This window comes from Cnephaeus nilssonii (assembly GCF_951640355.1).
Source record: "Cnephaeus nilssonii genome assembly, chromosome: 7".
Taxonomy (NCBI): Eukaryota; Metazoa; Chordata; class Mammalia; order Chiroptera; family Vespertilionidae; genus Cnephaeus; species Cnephaeus nilssonii.
In genome coordinates, this window is record NC_137078.1 from 85,962,184 (window position 1) to 85,982,815 (window position 20,632).

The 20,632-nt window shown below is 41.3% G+C and overlaps 1 protein-coding gene and 1 pseudogene across 5 annotated transcripts in view; both read right to left on the reverse strand.

Moving 5' to 3' along the window:
- The window catches only part of PHACTR4 (phosphatase and actin regulator 4), a 68,040-nt gene that overhangs the window by 43,501 nt on the left and 3,907 nt on the right, over positions 1-20,632 (reverse strand). For 3 of the 4 annotated variants that reach the window (XM_079776513.1, XM_079776512.1, XM_079776509.1), the window contains exon 2: positions 12,680-12,733. Coding sequence is in view for 1 of the 4 variants with exons in the window: in XM_079776512.1 (XP_079632638.1) it covers positions 12,680-12,695 (16 nt within the window). In the remaining 3 variants the exon portion in view is untranslated. Of the gene's footprint in view, positions 1-12,679; positions 12,734-20,632 lie in introns of those variants that run through there. The other variant, XM_079776511.1, reaches the window with a different exon arrangement.
- LOC307102833 (enhancer of rudimentary homolog) lies at positions 121-4,976 on the reverse strand (annotated as a pseudogene). The gene has a single exon. The product of its transcript is annotated as an enhancer of rudimentary homolog (transcript).

Sequence of the window (20,632 nt, forward strand, 5' to 3'; positions counted from 1 at the left end):
TCCTGGCTAGAGTGTACCAAAGGGGAAACAGGATTACTATAATACAAAACTTCCACTACAGATAGCTGTACACACCTGTGCTCCAAGCCCACCCCCAACCCCCAAATGCTTCCAACACAACTATTTCCCGGCCAACTGGGCCTATCGACGAAGGAGCACGTAGATCTTCTCTTTAATCCAATCTTTGTTGTAAGGCTGGTATGTCTGGGTATCAGCTCGGTAAACAAGACAGCTGAGGTCTGCCAGACCATCAATAAAATCTAACAACTGGCTGATATCATATGTGAAAGAGGGGCTGTTAGGATTCATTCTCTTCTCTTCAGATGTTCTTCATACATTTTACAAACGCTTTCCATGCATTCATTCACTGATCCATAGTCAGCATAAGTTCTGCTTTCTGCTCTCTTGGTAGGCTGTACCAGCAAAATGGTGTGAGACATCGCACCAAACTCTTCCCCTGCAGCCGCCGCCACACCGCCACACATGAGCTTAACCACAACGCTGCCAACAGCCAACCCCCGCGAGAGGATGCTTCCATTATTATAAGCCTTTCCTTAGTCACTCGAGCAGAATCCCAATAAAGATTTACTGATCACTGGTTATGTGCTCAGCAATGTGTTGGTGCTAAAAACAACAGTTTTTGTCCTTAGAATCCAAGTAAATAGGATCTACAATAGAGTCTGATGAGTACTTAGGCACTACGCAAACACATACTGGGATGTGGATGCCTATAACTTTGTCTGAGAGATCAGAGAAAATATTTTGAAAGAAGTAAGATCTAAACTGAAAGAGTCAGTCACAGATGGGATGACAGAGATGAGAAAAAGGAACAAGCATCAAGAGATACGACTGCAGAGGTAAAGAGCTAGTCATGACTGATTGTACTGGTTGGACACTGTACCCTGAATTACAGTGATCTTCAGACTTTTCTAGTGGGCTAGAAACATCTCCTGGGCAGGGACCATGATGCATTTATCCTTAAACTCTCTTAGCATAACTTAATGCATAGTGGACATGTGGCAAGTATTTATTAACCTTGAGTAGAAGGGAAGAAACAGCATTCTTCGATTTTAAGCTTTACTCAGAGAATCTAGCAACAAAAGACAATTAAGGTGAAAAGTGCTACAGATGGAGGCTGGAGGCAATCTAGAGACCATGGACTAATTCCATCATTCATTCCAAACCACTCTGAGATTGCTGTGAGATCTCACTTTTGTGGGGGAAAATGGCCTGTTCATGATCGTTTTTGAGAATTTACTGTTTTGCAGGTAGTAGCTTTCAAAGGAGACAAATTTGTCAGGTGAATATTTACATCAAGCATGTCAAACTCAAGGCTAACATGGGCCAAATAAACAAGGTTTAAGTTTGTGTGGCCGCAAAAAAACAAAAGCTTCAATTTTCATAGAAACATGGGTTTATTTCGATAGAGACATGCTGAACACAAAGGGCTGAAATAAATAAGTAATCGTTAACATAAAATAATAGAACATTTTAATAAAAATTAGTATTTTTCCTTGGACATTAACTTACCAGACACTGAATAACTGCACAAATCAATAAGCGTAACACAAATAAACCTATTTTCCTTGTTCTCTGAAAGCGAAATATTTCCTGTTGCGCACACCAAACAAGTCAGTACAAGACTAATGACGTGGCAATCGACTGCTAAAATATTCGCTGCTAGTATTAGTGGAGAGAAATGGTGCGCCTGCGCATAAAGTGCGTAAGGGAAAGGAATGCAACACAATTATAGTAATCAGTCATTAGCGAACATTGTAGTTCGTTATTAATAATTATGTGTAACAGGATATTGTAAAAATTAAGTTACAAAAATTTTATTAAAACATTTTTTATATACCATTATATGGGCTGGGCCGCAAAAATATTCGTTGTGGGCCGTGAGTTTGACATGCTTGAGTTACATAAAACCTCATATAATCACTACTCTTAGGTTCAAGATACTCAGCAGAAAGCCCTGTACTTCATGTGAACTAGCCTGAAAGAGACAGAGCAGGTTAAGGTTGGTGCAGGGCCAGTGGTATCACCAGATATTCATTCACTTATCCCAAATAACACTGGTTTCTTTCTGTGGCTAGCTCATTGGATGCAGGAAACAAACAAATACACCAGCCTCCTATTCTATATCAAATACTGTAACTCTGGTTCCCATGCCTTCTTTCTAGTATGTTAGATGGTGATAAGTGTTATAGAAAAAAATCATTCAGGAAAGGGAGGTAGGGTGGGCCGAGAAAGAGAATGCTGTGTATTAAACTGTGTGTGCAGAAGGGCCTCATTGGAAGATGACAGAGAAAGTTAATTGAGGAATTTGTTGTTTACTGCAGGTCTTTTTTCCCCCTTTTTTAAATCCTCACCCGATGATCTTTTTTCCATTGATTTTTAAACAGAGTGTAAGGGACAGGGAGAGACAGAGAAAGAGAAACAATGTGAGAGAGACACATCAATTGGTTGCCTCCCGCATGGGCCCTGACCCGGCCGGGGATCGAGCCTGCAACCGAGAATCAAACCCGGGACCCTTCATTCCTTGGGCTGACACTCCAACCACGAAGCCAAACTGGCTAGGGCTCAGGTTCTTTCAGTTGTTTTTTAAAAATATTTTTTTATTGCCCTGCTGGTGTGGCTCAGTGGTTGAACCTCAACCCATGAACCAGGAGGTCACGATTTGATTCCTGGTCAGGGCATATGCTCAGGTTGCGGGCTCATTGGATCCCCAGTAGGTGATGTGCAGGAGGCAGCTTATCAGTGATTCTTTCTCATCATTGATGTTTATATCCCTCTCTCCCTCTTCCTTCCTCTCTCTGAAAATAAAAAACAAACAAACACATATTAAGACAGAAGGGTCCTGAGTTCGATTCCAGTCAAGGGCGCATGCCTGGGCTCTATCCCCAGTAGGGGGCATGCAGGAGGCAGCCAATCAATGATTATCTCTCATCATTGATGTTTCTCTCTCTCTCCCTTCCTCTCTGAAATCAATAAAAAATATATTTAAAAGAACATATTAAAATATTTTTATTGATTTTTAGAGAGAGAGAGAAACATCGGATATCGGTAGGCTGCTTCTTGCACATCCCCCACCTGGGATCAAGCCTGCAACCTGGGCATGTGCACTGACTGGGAATCAAACCGGCAACTCTCTGGTGCACAGGCTAACACCAGTCAACTGAGCCACACCAGCCAGGGCAGTTGCTTCAGTTTTTGTGTTTTGTGTTTTTTTTTTTAATATATTTTATTGATCTTTACAGAGAGGAAGGGAGAAGGATAGAGACTTAGAAACATCAATGAGAGAGAATCATTGATCAGCTGCTTCTTGCACACTCCCCACTGGGGATGTGCCCGCAACCAAGGTACATGCCCTTGACCGGAATCGAACCTGGGACCCTTCAGTCTGCAGGCTGACGCTCTATCCACTGAGCCAAACCGGTCAGGGCAGTTCCTTCAGTTTTAACCGATATAAAATAAAAAGCAACATTTCCAAATGTACTAAAGATAAATATTAACTACACTATAATATATTTTAATGACATAGTTATCAAATGTGCTGCTCAGTTCTCAACTATTTAAAGATGTTTATACGATGGTCAATACTGTCCAATACTATGATCACTAGCTACATATGATTATTTACATTTACATTAATATTTAATATGTTTCTATTAAAGCCAATGTGTAATTCAGTTTCTCAGTTGTGCTAGTGACATTTCAGGTGCTCAACTGCCACACTGGACAGTGCAGATATAGAATATTTCCATTACTGCAAACGTTCTATTGGACACGCTGAACCTAAAGGGGTTTTAAAGCACACAGAAGTCTTTCAGTAATAAGAAAACAGTATTTCAAAGCACCAACTCCACGTTTCATCAGCATGTGGTATCTATTTCCATGGCACCAACTACTAAATATCAACTACTAATGGCAGTATACTCTGAAGGAATCTTGATGGTTAAAAAAAAAAGTTTCCATTTATTCAGTACAAACTGGTGATCTATTTATACTCTTTATTTTTGTTTAAAAGGAAAGGCCAGAATTTATTGAGAATTTAAAGTTTGGTTCAGCTGGGTCTTTCTTTTTTGTACTCTTTCTTTAGTAACTGAACCACTACTTCTTTTTCTATTCTCAGTTAAAGTCTTTGACTATTAATAATAACTCAAAGTCTAAGGAAAAATAATGGTTTTATTTCAATTTACAGAACTACTGAAAATTATATCCATTTGTTATCAACCAAACAACCTCCATCTTACTGGCCACTCATTTAATAATACTCTTTCTACTCCAAATTGTACTTTTTCATGAGCTGAAGGTAGATTTTATGTAGTTACAATGAAAGTGACTGAATAGTCTTACCTTAAAGGAAAACATGCTTTATAAAATCACAAGACATTCATGCAATTGGCCTCTATTAAGGAACCAGAAGATATCAATGATGTGTAGAAACTAACAAGTCAGAAATCAAGTAATGTTCCCAGTAAAGTGGCATTCATTGCGGGTGACTCAGAGAGATGACTATTAGCCACTTCTCTCCTTCCTCCTCTCTCTTTCATAACTCTTTGAAATTCATCTGGCCCTTAATTTCACATTAAGTGACTAAGAAAGGAATATAAATATTACCAACACTCAGCCACATATCCAGTGAGAATACAAGAAATGTCTGATGACAGCCATGTTTGTAAACATTATTCAGAAATTTCTAACATATGTGCAGGAGGATATAACCATCTTCTACCAAATAAAAATTCTCAGTACTTAACACCTGGTTACACTATGAGCCAAAATAATTCCTGCAAAAGAACCAAGGATGACTACGTGAAGGGTATTTCTAGCAAACCTGCTTTAGCCAGTAATTTAAATGCACCTTATTCTTTGTTTTCCAATAGGAAATATCCATCTCTTTTTGTACCATTCCCTTCCCTCAAAACCTCAGTCTTTCACACCTAGGAGATAAGCACAGGAAAAAAAAAAAAGTTATGTATACAATTGCTTTTTCTTTTTTTTTTTTAAATATTTTTATTGATTTCAGAGAGGAAGGGAGAAACATCAGAGAGAATCATTGATGGGCTGCCCCCCTGTACGCCCCCCACTGGGGATCGAGCCCGAAACCCGGGCATGTGCCCTTGACCGGAATCGAACCCGGGACCCTTCAGTCCGCAGGCTGGTGCTCTATCCACTGAGCCAAACCAGCGAGGGCCAATTTCTAAGTTCAAAGAGAGATAATGTTTTGGATTATATATACCTTCCTAAATCTTTTTAAAATATATATATTTTATTGATTTTTTTACAGAGAGGAAGGGAGAGGGATAGAGAGAAACATCGATGAGAGAGAAACATTGATCAGCTGCCTCCTGCACACCTCCTACTGGGGATATGCCCGCAACCAAGGTACATGCCCTTGACCAGAATCGAACCCGGGACCCTTCAGTCCGCAGGCTGATGCCCTATCCACTGAGCCAAACCGGTTAGGGCTACCTTCCTAAATCTTGTTTTTAAAACTGTAATAGTGCAAAACAACAATCTAGGAAAACAGTCTAGTGAGGTGAGAGAAAATAAGGACAGCTTGTGCCTTTGCTCACCTGTCTATGCTACAGCAACTAGCTCAATCCTAGTTTCACTTTTCTCAAAAGCACATCTTTATTAGTGCTACTACAACTGTAAAAATGTAGCCACCAAACAAAACCTTTTCAGATGCTCCCTGGCTCAGGTGGTTGGAGCGTAGTCCTGTGTACCAAAAGGTTGCAGGTTCGATTCCTGGACAGGGAACATATCGAGGTTGGGGGTCTGATCCCTGGTTGGGGCATGTATGGGATGCAACCAATTGATGTTTCTCTCTCTCCCTTCACTCTCTCTAAAATCAATAAAAAATATCCTCAGATGAGGATTAAACACACACACACACACACACACACACACACACACACACACTCCTTCAAGATGCAAATTTGATTGTGTTTTCAACGTGAAAATAATTTATTTTATTGAAAAAGCCCTAAATTAAACAGTATCCAATTAGCTATTAAACACTGTACCCATACTTGCCTTGTTTCCAGGCCTGGGCCCCAAAAGCCTGCAGAATACCTCCTATCCTAAAATCCAAGGAAGAGCTGACTACCAATTTGTTGAGTTGATTTAAAAAGAAAAATGAGCCCTGGTTGGTTTGGCTCAATGGATAGAGCGTCGGCCTGCAGACTGAAGAGTTCCAGGTTCGAGTCCAGCCAAGGGCACATGCCTGGGTTATGGACTCGATCCCCAGTAAGGGGCGTGGAGGAGGCAGCTGATCAATGGTTCTCTCTCATCATTGATATTTCTAACTCTCTCTCCCTCTCCCTTCCTCTCTGAAATCAACAAAAATATATTTAAAAAATTTTTTTCTCTTAAAAAACAAACCAACAAAACCAAAAAAACTTCTGATTCTGACTTGGTAACCAATCAATGTCTCTTTCTTTTCCTCCCTTTCACTTGCCCCCCCGCCCCCCCCCCAAAAAATAATAAATCAATGGAAAAAATATCCTCGAGTGAGGATTAACAACAACAACAACAAAAAAACAGATCTTGCCCTCCATAAGTTTATAGTCTTATGACAGAAGATATTTAATATATGTTCATAACAATGCTGCATTAAATTTCTACTGAAAACCCAGGGAATAAAATAGAACTAACATCATTTTGGGCATTATTTAATTCCAGAGGCATTTATCTCCTACACCCTAAGGATCTCAAAACTAATTAAGTTCATACTTTGCCCTTCATTCTTAAAGAGAAGGGAGGGAAGGACTGCGTCATTAGCACATTTTGAGCTTCAAATGGTAACAACATAACATCACAAAATTTTTCCCATAAACTTTGAAGTGAAGTGCATGTATTAGCTTTGAGCATGGCTTCTTCTTCTTTTTTTAAATATATTTTATTGATTTTTTTACAGAGAGGAAGGGAGAGGAATAGAGAGTTAGAAACATTGATCAGTTGCCTCCTGCACACCCCCTACTGGGGATGTGCCCACAACCAAGGTACATGCCCTTGACCGGAATCGAACCTGGGACCCTTCAGTCCGTAGGCCGACGCTCTAGCCACTGAGCCAAACTGGTTAAGGCAAGCATGGCTTCTTAACATATGTCCTTAACAGCTAGGAAAAAACCCTTTATAATATTATATGATTTATAAATTCAGATATAGAGCAGGAAGGAAATAATTGATTTCATTTGTTTAGGATATAGCTTCTGTTTTCTACCTCAACAAATGCTTCTCCTATTTCCTATGTGATATAAATTCTAATCTAAAGGAGAAATTACCTTGTAAATCTGTTTCCAGAACACCACACATATGAATAACCTATTTTTAAATTCATATTAATAATCTACTCATTAAATTATTATTTCATCAAACACATACCAAAAAAAATTTTAAACAAATTGTGTTCACTTCTATAGAAGGAAGGGTACTACAGAAACTTAATGAAGTCAGAAGATTTAAGACATTTTGGGAAGGCCATTTAGTATACATACAGATCCTCTCCTAGATCAAAAAACCTTTGCCCAGGCGCCCCCACCCCACCCCTGCCTTTCCTTCTTTCCCGCTTTCTTCCCTCAAGGTGCAGACCTTCGCTTTCTTCCTCTCGCTCTAAGGGCCCTTCCTTCGCCTGTGTAACTTCCTCCCTGAGCTCACACAGCCCCGCTGGCTCACTTCTTCCACAGCTCACTTCTTCATAAAAAACCCCAAAAACTAGCCTGGCTGGCATGGCTCAGTGGTTGAGCATCAACCTATGAACCAGGAGATCATGGTCCGATTTCCAGTCAGAATACATGCTGGTTTAGGGCGGGATTCCCAGTAGGGGCGTGCAGGAGGCAGCCGATCAATGACTCTCTCTCATCATCGATGTTTCATCTCTCTATCCTTCTCCCTTCCTCTCTCTGAGAATCAATAAAGGGAAAAAAATTTAGAAAGAAAGAGGAAGACATAAGATTTAGGAAACGAAAGAGGAGACACAGGAGAGAAGCAGAGTCGCCAGGTAACTAGGAATATTTTAGGACGACAGCTGTGTGCCACACATAGCGGGCACCAATCCAGACTGGAGCCGTCTCACTCAGGGCTGTCAGCGCCAAGATCGCTGTGGCCATCTATCCTCTTCTCAAAGGTAAGAACATAGTGTCCGGGTGAGCCTGGCCCACAACTTGTCTTGACTACATACTGGTGAATTTCTTCTCAAAATACTCACTTGCCTAATGAGCTCAGAACACTCATTTCACTCCACAGAAGTGTTCTTTATCCTACAGCTCTGGGTAGGTCACACTCAATTTAGGAAGTACCACAGAACTACGCACTCCCTCGGACCGTATTTCTGCCAAATGTCCAACAAACAGTGTTCACTTCTGTAGAAGGGAGGGAACTACAGAAACTCAATGAAGTTGTCAGAAGCCTGGTCCTACTCAATACAATTTCCAGGACTAAGTCTTGACTTTGCTCATGATTTTCACAGAAGAAACTCTATGAACCTCAGGAAGCTGAAGTAAGTATGGTCCATCAATCCCTGGGGATCCCTGAGATCCTTTTGGGAGTCCAAGAGGTACAACTATATACTTAATAATACTAAAGAATTGTTTGCCTTTTTCACTGTGTTGACATTTGCACTGATGATCCAAAAGCAATGGTGAGCAAAACTGCTGGTACCCGAACACAATTCAATGCAGTACCACCAAATTGTAATAGGCCTCATATTCGTCACCACTATCCTATCTAATAAAGAGGGAATATGCAAATTGACCATCGTGCCATCACAAAGATGGCGGCGCCCAGTCCCCTCAGCCCTGCCAGAGTCCCCCAGTCCCGGGGGGCCGCACCGCTTGCCTGCCGCCAGAGTCCCCCAGGCCTTTCACAGAAAATGGGATGCCTCAAAAGTTGGTTAACTTCTTAGGACAAAAAGCATTCAAAATCTTTGAAAAGGGAATTCCAATATTTATAAAAGTTTGGACTAGACAATTCAAGGTTATTTCCACTACAACCTTCTATGATTTTGTGATATTAACATTCTGAATTCACATAGTACCAACTGTATTGTATGTAAGCAGATATTATTTAAAGGAATGGCCATTGTTATTAAAACAACTCATAAAACCACACTGTTTGTATGTCAAGGACATTCTGTGTGATTTTCCTAATGGCTGGAGTTAATGCCCCTAAACTGGCAGTCGGACATCCCCCGAGGGGTCCAGATTGGAGAGGGTGCAGGCCAGGCTGAAGGACCCCGCCGCCCCCCCCGCCCCATGCACGAATTTCGTGAGCCAGGCCTCTAGTATAATTAAAGTTAAAAATAACACCAGCTTTAAGAATGTCCTTGATAAAAATATAAAAATTATTAGTTTTAATAACTCTCAACCCTTTGGTACATGTCTTTTATTATGTGTGATGAAATGATAAGTATGCATAAAGCATATACTTAAGTGCAATGGTTACCTTCAGAAAAGGCACTTGCGTGATTGAGTTACAAGCTGAGATAGCCAGTTTTTTTCATAAGATACCATTTTCAAAGGAAAGATTGAATGACAAATTGTTATTCATGCTTAGATATTTGACAGACATTTTCTCAAAATAGAATAAAAACAAAACAAAACCTGATAGTATGCATTGTCAGTGATATTAAGTCAAGCTTTCTAGAGAAAATTTAAAATTTGGAAAACATATCCACTAGAGTGAGCTTGACAGCTTCTCAAGATTTAAAGACTTTTCCAATGAGATCAGTAATGGTATTAACAAATGTTAATACTAACAAAATTAATGGATTTTAAACTATAAATAAAATGTGTAAACATTTGTCCATGTAGGAAAGGTCCTAGAGGCCGTAGGTCAGTCCCACTAGAACTTGACGGATAAAAATCCCTCATTTTATTTTTAGAATAGAAAACATAATTCTTTTTCAATACATCTACATAACTGTTAGCTAAACCAACTTAACAAAATTCTCACCCATATTATACAGACCCTATCTTCTTAGAAACAAAACTCATTTTACATTCAGAATCTTTACTTTGTCAAATGGCATGGAGTGGACTGTAACTCCGTAAACCAAATTCTTATCATATGTATGTTTTGTAAGCAACTAAGAAAAAAATCAGTATAACATTTGAAGAAGGAGTGGAGGAAACAGAGAATGAGACTGGTTGTTAAATATGTAACTATGAATCATTTCCATTTTTTCTAAAATCCACAAATGAATGTAAATGTTAATTTACTAATTCCAAGATTTAAAGTATTAGAGGAAAAATCTTCTCACTAGCACAGAAGACAACTTTTTTCTCAGATTAGTGATCAAAAGCACATTTCAATTTATGTTTCAATTGACTACTGGCCGACTTTAACTTCCATAGCAACTCTCACTATGTTATTCTCTAATAAATTCAAGTTATAGTTAATTTAAGTTAAATTTAACTAGCTTAATGATAAATTTAATTACTTACATTAAATTAAATTTAAGTTATGCTTGAGTTAGGTGATGTAGAAGGTCAGAGAGAAAAACAAATTTCCAGTAAAAACCTTTGGAGTTATTGTATGTTACTCTTATTGGCCATATAGACATGTTCTTTAGGATTTGTCACCAGACAACTACAATCAACTCGATTTACTAAGTTAAATTGTTCATAAATAATCCTCTCAAGAATTACTAGTAACTTGGGCCCTAGCTGGTTTGGCTCAGTCCCAGGCTCGATTCCGGTCAAGGGCACATGCCCAGGTTGTGGGCTCAATCCCCAGTGGGGGACTTGCAGGAAGCAGCCAATCCATGATTCTCTCTCATCTTAGATGTTTCTATCTCTCTCTCCCTCTTCCTTCCTCTCTGAAATCAATAAAAAATATATTATATTTTAAGAAAACCACAAATGTATTATTAAGAAAAAAAAAAGGAATTAACTTGGTAATGAAACTATAAATTTATGAATAAAGTACTGACTGCCCTCTGGTGTTCAATATAAGGATTTCACTGATGAACTAGATGTAAGTACCCTCTCTTCAGGGGGGAAAAAGAAAGCCAAGATCCTACAGAAGCCACTTAGGATCATTAAAATCAAAGGAGCCCAACCATGGTGGTTCAGTGGTTGATCATCGAACTATGAACCAAGAGGTCAGGGCACATGCCTGGGTTGCAGGCTTGATCCCCAGTAGGGGGCGTACAGGAGGCTAATCCATGATTCTCTCTCATCACTGATGTTTCTATCTCTCTCCCCCTCTCCCTTCCTCTCTTAAGTCAATAAAAAATATTTTTAAAAAATCAAAGGAGAAATTCTGATTTTGTAAGATTTTCAAGAACAGTCTTCTCTGAACCAAGTGGCTCAGTTATCTGGAGCACCATCCCATACACCAAAGGTTGTGGATTTGATTCCCCTTCAGGGTACATACCTAGATTGCAGGTTTCATCCCTGATCAGAGGCAATGTATGGGGTGGAACTGATCAATGTTTCTCTCTCTCCTCCCCACTTCCTCTCTCTCTAAAAAAGAAGAAGAAGAAAAAAAAAGTCTTCTCAAAGCCTGGCTATTAATCTGAGCTATCTGATTACTTGTACAAGTAGGTCAAAGTGCCAACTAACCACAGTCATCTGTGGTAACTGGACATGACAAGAACGTAAACTTGGTAACATTTTTACTATACTTCTTCAAGTTACACTGGCATTTTTTTCCCCATTTGGCAAAATATATTTACCAATGATACATCTAATAAGGGGTTAATTTCCAAAATATATAAGGTACTCATGTAGCTTAACAAAGGAAGACAAACAATCCAATTAAAAACTGGGCAAAGAACTTAAATAGACACTTCTCCAAAGTGGACATACAGATGGCCAAGAGACATGTGAAAAAATGCTTCAAGTCACTAATTGTCAGAGAGATGCAAATTAAAACGACAATGAGGTATCACCTCACACCTGTCAGAATGGCTATCCTCAACACATCAACAAATGACAAGTGCTGGCGAGGATGTGGAGAAAAGGGAACCCTAGTACACTGCTGGTGGTGGGAATGCAGACTGGTGCAGCCACTATGGGAAACAGTATGGAGTTTCCTCAAAAATTAAAAATGGAACTGCCATTTGATATAGTGATCCCACTTTTAGGAATATATTCTAAGAAACCCGAAACACCAATGAGAAAGAATATATGCACCCCTATGTTCATAGCAGCACAATTTACAATAGCTAAGATCTAGAAACAGCCCTAGTGCCCATCAATAGATGAGTCGATAAAAAAGATGCGGTACATTTATACCATGGAATACTATGCAGCTGTAAAAAAGAAGGATTTCTTACCCTCTGAGACAGCATGGAGGGACTTGGGGAATATTATGTTAAGTGAAATAAGTCAGTCAGAGAAAGACAAGTATCACATGATCTTACTCATCTGTGGAATCTAATGAACAAAATAAACTAATGAACAAAATAGATCCAGAGACATAGAAGCATGGAACAGACTGACGAACCTCAGAGGGAAGGTGGGGATGGGTGGGAGAAATTAACCGGGGAACTTATAGGCATATACTGTATATGCATAACCCATGGACACAGGTAATAGTGTGGTGAAGACCTGGGGAGAGGGGGCGGGGGAAGGAGAAAGGGGGTCAATGGGGAGGAAAAAATGGGAGACATCTATAATACAACAATAAAGATAAATTTTTTAAAAATGTGGATGATACTCACCCAATGGATCTTCCATGCCACTATTAACCAGTTTAGGGAGGTAGGGTATAGTTTCTAAAAAGAGAAAATAGTAAATAATATATTTAAAACATAAAATCCATCATGCTTTTTTAAAAAATAAACCCAGTTCAGTATCAGTGATTATAATTTAAAACTGGAACATCATAGAAATGTACAACTTACTGAGAACATTGCCAACTGGGATTTATTTTCAAGGGGTTGAAATATAGATTCATAATATAAAAATATCATAAACTTGAAGGGCAATTTTTATTTTAAAATATATCATTCTCGGTTTTCTCAAATAAGTTTCCTTTCCAAACCCCATCTTGAATTTACTAGAGTGTAAAAACCAAAATTTTATGTTACAAAAAAACACCTTCCAAACTCACATAAACACCTGAGAAAGGATATGAGAATATCTTAGAAGGAATTGGTTTGCCTAAAAAAACGTAGAAGTTATTTTAGATATAGAAGGATGGTTTAGTAAGTTATAAGTTTAGAATGATCAAATATGAAAATAAAGCAAAAAAAATGTTTTGAAAGAAATGTAACTAAGTATAGATATCCAACCTCCTTCACCCTTAATTAAGAGAAGGATCTAATCTGCCAATCTTGCTTCCTATCTCTTTCATGGTTTGGATCCCAAGGGAATTCCCTAATAAACAGTCTGAATTCTAAACTCCAATTCAGAGTGTGTTTTTTTCAGAGAACAAGTACCTACTAATAGTTGGTGCCACGTGTGATCTGAGAAAATTGGAAATATGATGTGGTTTTGGAGTTGAATTGCTCACAGACTAGGTGGCAATGAGGACTCCATCACTGGTGGTGGGTGTAACACAGATAATCCATGGCACAAGGTGCTGGTCTAATTCTTACACGTTCTCCAGTGATGAACAGTGTTGTCTATCTGTGGAAGGGAATACTCTAGTTGACTAGATGTATCAGGCACGTGAAAAGTCAGAGGAAACAATAACGATGACAATGAAATTGGATAGCTATTATTAAATTCAATTGAAGCTCTGAAAAAAGCTAACAAAAAGCTAAGAGTGATTAACAGTCAAGTGAAAGTCAAAAATGAAAGCCACAGGACCTCCCAGGTAAACATACAAAGAGGCTTTTTTCTGTGGCAGCAGGAGGACAGAAAAAACCGAAGACCAGGCTCGTCAGAATAGCCCAGCTGCAAAGAAAGTTAACTCTCAACCCGGGAAGTATGCTATGGCAACATCAGGACTCTGGTTAGGAAAAGAGGACTCTAATCCACAAGATGGAGACAAGAGTTGAAACCCCTCCAAAATCTCCAATACCCAAATACTCCGTAACCCCTTCTGACTACAAAAGTGGCCCTTAGAGCTAGCGCTCTCTCCTCACTTGAAGATAATGCATAGGACTCCCCCACCTGCTCAATAAAACAGTGCCCCCTAAGGATCTGCCACCTCCATGCCCCCTGGCTCATAGGCCTTTAATTTACAGTAGGTCAGTACTGTGTCTGATACGGTCAGAACTATAACATCAGAGAGTTACGCGAGAGACTTAGCCAGCATGTACCAGGGGAGTAGAAATGTGACCGAATTCTGAGTGTGTCTGAACATGAGGATCAGAACATCTATATATATAAAAAATCAGTGTTTGTAATGACCAGAACGACCGGTTGCTATGACGCCCACTGCGGCCAGCGAACTGGCCCGATCAGGGGGCTGGGTTGGCGGCCAATCCCCCCACGGCCCTTCCCCCTTGCTGGCCCCACCCCTGATCACCTCCCTACCCCAAAAGGGGGCAGGGCTGGCCAGCCAACCTCCTGCAGCCCCTCCCCCGAGCCAGCCCAGCCCTGATCGGGCCCCGATCGGGGTGGGCTGGCTGGCCAACCTCCTGCCATCTCCTCCTCCCTACAGGCCTGGCCCCAACCTGCCCCAACTGGGGCCGGGCCGACCAGACCCCACTCATGCACGAATTCGTGCACTGGGCCTCTAGTATAAGATTATAAAGAAAAGTGATTGATCATTCTCTGGAGATACAGGATTTAACATCCTGGTCAAAAACCTCAAGATCTGGTGTGAACTTGCTACCACTAGGATGGTTCCTGAAAGCTGGAAAAGTGATGGTCCATGTTAAGTAAAGTAGCAATGCCAAAACTGTAGTGGCAGACAGTGGAGGAAGGGATTAAAAGGTTCGGGGAAGTAGGCTTGTTGAAGTGGTCAGAAAACCCATCAAAAGATTATGTTCCTGCCCTAACTGGTTTGGCTCAGTGGATAGAGCGTCGGCCTGCGGACTGAAGGGTCCCAGGTTCAATTCCAGTCAAGGGCATGTACCTTGGTTGCGGGCACATCCCCAGTGGGGGGTGTGCAGGAGGCAGCTGATTGATGGTTCTTCTCTCTCATTGATGTTTCTAACTTTCTATCCCTCTCCCTTCCTCTCCATAAAAAAAATCAATAAAATATATTAAAAAAAAAAAAAAGATTATGTTCCTTGAAATAGCCAAGAGGATATCCTAAGGAATGTGCTAGTGAGAAGGGTGAGAAGGGGCACCAATATTAAGAAGATAATAGCTGTTCTCCATAGGAGAGGTTGTTACACAACTAACCTCACTGACAGCAAAGGTGATGGATGACAAGACCCTGAAACAAAGGAGACCAGCCTGTGGTAGTTAACTGTTAGAAGCTAGATGGACACAACCCTATCTAATAAAAGAGTAATATGCAAATTAACCATCACTCTGCTACACCCACAAGCCAATCAGGAGCGAGTATGCAAACTAACCCAACTAAGATGGCTGCGGCCATGGAGCCAGCAGGAGGCTTGGGTTTCCCTGGCAATGGAGGAAGCCAAGCTTCCTGCACACCCTGGCCTGCCTTGGCCTCCGCTCAAGGCTACAAAGTTTCAATTATGGAAGATAAATAAATCCCAACAAAAATGGTGGCAGCCATGGAGCTGGAGAGAGCAGGAGGCTACAAAGTTTCAATTATGGAAGATAAATAAATCCCAACAAAAATGGTGGCAGCCACGGAGCTGGAGAGAGCAGGAGGCTTGAGTTGCCCCCGGCGATGGAGGAAGCCAAGCTTCTTGCGCACCCTGGCCTGCCTTGGCCTCCGCTCAAGGCTACAAAGTTTCAATTATAGAAGATAAATAAATCCCAACAAAAATGGCTGTGGCCACGGAGCAAGCAGGAGGCTTGGCTCCGCTCAAGGCTACAAAGTTTCAATTATAGAAGATAAATAAATCCCAACAAAAATGGCTGTGGCCACGGAGCAAGCAGGAGGCTTGGCTCCGCTCAAGGCTACAAAGTTTCAATTATAGAAGATAAATAAATCCCAGATACCAGGGCCTCCGCTTGGGTCGCCGGGGGGCATGGCCAACCTGCAAACCACCACAGGCCCCTCGCCCAGGCTGCCCCACGCCCCAAGGGAACCCCCACCCTGATCTGGGACACCCTTCAGGCAAACCAGCTGGCCCCCACCCATGCACCAGGCCTCTATTCTATCTAATAAAAGAGTAATATGCAAATTGACCATCACTCCAATACACAAGCTGGCTGCCCCCATGTGGACACAAGATCACCGCCAAAGATGGCCAGAGGGGAGGACAGTTGGGAGGGACCAGGCCTGCAAGGGAGGGCAGTTGTGGGCGATCAGGCCAGCAGGGGAGGGCAGTTGGGAGGGATCAGGCCTGCAGGGGAGGGCAGTTAGGGGTGACCACACCTGCAGGGGAGGGCAGTTAGGGGTGACCAGGTCGGCAGAGGAGGGACATTGGGGGCGACTGGGCTTGCAGGGAAAGGCAGTTGGGGGGAGGGGGGACACCAGGCCTGGAGGGGAGGGCAGTTGGGGGCGACCGGGCCTGCAGGGGATGGCAATTAGGGGGGGACCAGGCCTGCAGGGGAGGCCAGTTGGGGGTGACCAGGCCTGCAGGGGAGGGACGTTGGGGGGCACCAGGCCTGTAGGGGAGGGACGTTGGGTGATCAGGCCAGCAGGGGAGCAGTTAGGTGTCAATCAGGACGGCAGGGGAGCGGTTAGGGGGTGATCAGGCTGGCAGGCAGAAGCTTATGGCCATTCATTAGGTAACTGTAAACTGTTTTGAGGACAGGCTGACATTGACATCTGGAGTCTGGAAGTGTCATCATGGACTTAAGAGGACCAGGAAATAAATTGAGCCCTTGCCCAAGATCCAGCTCACGATGGGCCCACTGGGTCTGTGGACCCTTCTGGTGGTCATTTCTCAGGGCCCTGAGTATATAACTGAAAGAGATATACGTGGAAATTAGCACACCCCCATTCTTTAAAATTTTTGAGAGTACGTTTATTAAAGCTGGGGACAATGAAACAAGGAAGGGCCTAGGATAGAAAAAGCAACTGGAGAGAGCCTGAGCCTACTATGGCTCTCTAGAAACAATGTGGGCAAGAAGTGAGCTGTTAGCTTACTGGGAATTCAGAGAAAAGGGGGCTTGGAGGCAGATTCAGGAGGTTAGCCCAGGACGAGCTGCTGCTACCCATTGTTCTTCTGGTTGCAAGTATCGTGGGGACCCTTAGAGTTTAGGAGGAAGAAAATTCGCTTAAATAGGAGATTCGATGGGTGTGCTCCATGGAGGGTATGCCAGTGCAAACCCCATTTTGAATGCTTGGCATGTGGGATATTATCTAATATTTATAACTATTAAACTGGAAATATATTTATTTTAAAATATTAAAATCCATTATTAGTAAAGTTGGTTGTGAATAAACAAGAACTGTAAATTGTTAGTAGCACTGAATATTAAAGGACTGATGTTGGCAAACAATTTGGTAATACCAATAAAGCAATATATAAATGTTCATATCTGCTAATTTCATATTAAAAGAAAAACAACACATTACAATAAAAAGACCTATATGTGTCATTATTTGTAATAACTATTAACCATTTGTAATGGTTAAATAAATTGAAACCAAAAACGTAGGAACCTTTAACTCAGTTTATTTGCATATACGGGTACTGTTCAGTAGGGAGTATGAAGAGATAAACTACATACGAAAAAGTGCCTGTAGATATATAGACAAAGTGCTTTGGGATCATTCAAGGTATGGATGAATAATTAATTAATCCTTTATACCAATTTTTAAAAATGTTTTTATTGATTTTTAGAGGATGGAAGAGGGAGAGGGAGAAAGGGGAGGGGAGGGAGGGAAAGGGGGAAGGGGGAAAAACATCAATGAGAAACATCGACCAGCTGCTTCCTGCAGGCCCCTTACTGGGGATCCAGCCCGCAACCTGCAACCCGCAACCCGCAACCCGGGCATGTGCCCTGACAGGGAATCCAACCAGTGACCTCTTGGTGCATGGGATGACACTCAACCAACGGAGCCACACTGGCCAGGGCCTTTATACCAATTTTTGACACTGTGTTGCCAAGCAAAGTCAAAGAAGAGCGTAAGCAGCTGAGTAGGGAAAATCAAGTACATTGGTTATCAACTAGATGGCATGTGCAGGGTAAAGTCTGGCTAGGGAGTCCTCTGTAACAGATTAAATGAGTTCTGTTAGAATTAGCTATCCATAGAGAAAATAAACCAAGTAATGCACTGTTCTTTCAGACAATCATAAAATTGTTATCTACCTTTAAACAAAATACAGTCAGTATCTTTCTAAAAAATACTCCTGGAAATTTGGCTGACAAGTACACATTTGAGAGAATAAATGTAGAAAATCTTTAACAATAGAATGTTTTTAAGGCATAGATTTGATTCAAGATTAGATTCTGTTTTAAATGTATGCCTGAAAAAACATCTAGCAACATCATATACTACAAAATGAATTTCTAAACTCAGTGCACTGACAGTTCATACACCCTGAGAGATTTCCTTACCATAAAGTACTCCAGAGTCCAAGGATGCACTTTAAACCAGTGCTCCCTCTGCCCTAACCGGTTTGGCTCAGTGGATAGAGCATCAGCCTGCGGACTGAAAGGTCCCAGGTTCGATTCCGGTCAAGGGCATGTACCTTGGTTGCGGGCACATCCCCAGTAGGGGGTTGTGCAGGAGGCAGCTGAATCGGTGTCTCTCTCATCGATGTTTCTAACTCTCTATCCCTCTCCCTTCCTCTCTGTAAAAAAATCAATAAAAAATATATTTAAAAAAAAAATAAACTAGTGCTCCCTCCCATACTTCCTCCCTCCTGCAGCACTGATCACAGCACGACCCCCTTTTCCTTTGCCAGAGAGAATAACTTTTCTCATACTTATTAAACAGTTTACAAAGACCTCTTACATCCATTATCTCATCTCATACCTTTGAAGAAATTATTATCCCTATTTTACAAATGAAGAAACTAAAGTATAAAGAGGTTAGTTGACTTGGACATTCACAGCTAGGAATGTCCCAGGTCTTCAGACTCCAAAGGTAGTAAATGCATTATATATTGAGTAAATATGTCAGAATTTTCAAATTGTCAAAATAAACACCTGGTGCTTTACACAATAAAGAAGTTAAATTGAGCCCTGGCCGGTTTGGCTCAGTGTATAGAGCGTCGGCCTTCGAACTAAAAGGTCCTGGGTTCGATTCCGGTCAAGAGCACATGCCCAGGTTGCGGGCTTAATCCCCAGTGGGAGCATGCAGGAGGCAGCCAATCAGTGATTCTCTCTCATCATTGTTTCTTTCTCTTTCTCTCTCTCTCTCTCTCTCTCTCTCTCTCTCTCTCTCTCTCTCTCTCCTCTCTGAAATCAATAAAAATATATTTAAAAAAAAAAAAAAAAAGAAGAAGAAGAAGAAGCCCGGCTGGCGTGGCTCAGTGGTTGAATGTAGACCCAGGAACCAGGAGGTCACGGTTTCGATTCCTAGTCAGGGTACATGCCTGGGTTGCGGGCTCAATCCCCAGTGTGGGACGTGCAGGAGGCAGCCAGTCAATGATTCTCTCTCATCATGGATGCTTCTGTCTCTCTCTCCCTCTCCCTTCCTCTCTGAAATCAATAAAGATATATTTTTTTAAAAATAAAAAAAAAAGAAGTTAAATTGAAAACCAAGCTTGAATCTGAAAGCTCTATAGTTTCAACCATCTCTTCCCTAAAAAAGTCCCACAGCCATGACTAGTAGTCACAGAGCGGTCCATAATGGGACACCAGACTCCCTTAGACCAACCTTCTCTCAAGGCTCCTTCTCCTTTTCTAAGAGCAGTAACAGTAACTTACTATAGGAATTTGGAGGGTATAATACAACCCTACTTGCTTCTGGAAACAATTCCATAAGCTAGGTACAGCAGGAATCATTATCCCCATGTTAAAGATGAGAAAAATAAAGTTCAAAGATGTTACTTACCCCTTGAAGTTGCACAATAAATAAGACAGATGTTATTTATTAAGTCCTTACTTACTGTCTGACTCCTCTGTCTTTCACCCCACCCCTAATCAGTCTATAAGCTCCCAAAAGGAAAAGACTTCTCTTGTTTTCAATGCTCTATCCACAGGGTTGGTCTACAATAGTATTTAGAACTATTTCAGAAAGCCTACTGTGTTCTAAATACTGAATGAATGAATTGCTTTGAAAATGAAGAAGACCAACAGCAAAAAACACAAAGGAAAAAGTTCCTTCCAGCCCTGGCTGGGTAGCTCAATTGGTTAGAGCGTTGTCCCAGTGTGCTGAGGTTGCAGGTTCAATCCCCAGTCAGGGCACAAACAAGAATCAACCAATGTCCATATTACCCAAAGCAATCTATAGATTCAATGCACTCCCCATTAAAATACCAACGGCATACTTCACAGACCTAGAACGAACTCTCCAAAAATTCATCTGGAATTTAAAAAAGCCACCGAATAGCTGCAGCAATCCTGAGAAAGAAGAACAAAGTAGGAGGGATCTCAATACCAGATATCAAGCTGTATTACAAAGCCACTGTTCTCAAAACTGCCTGGTACTGGCACAAGAACAGGCATAGAGACCAATGGAATAGAATAGAGAACCCAGAAATCGATCCAAACCATTATGCTCAATTAATATT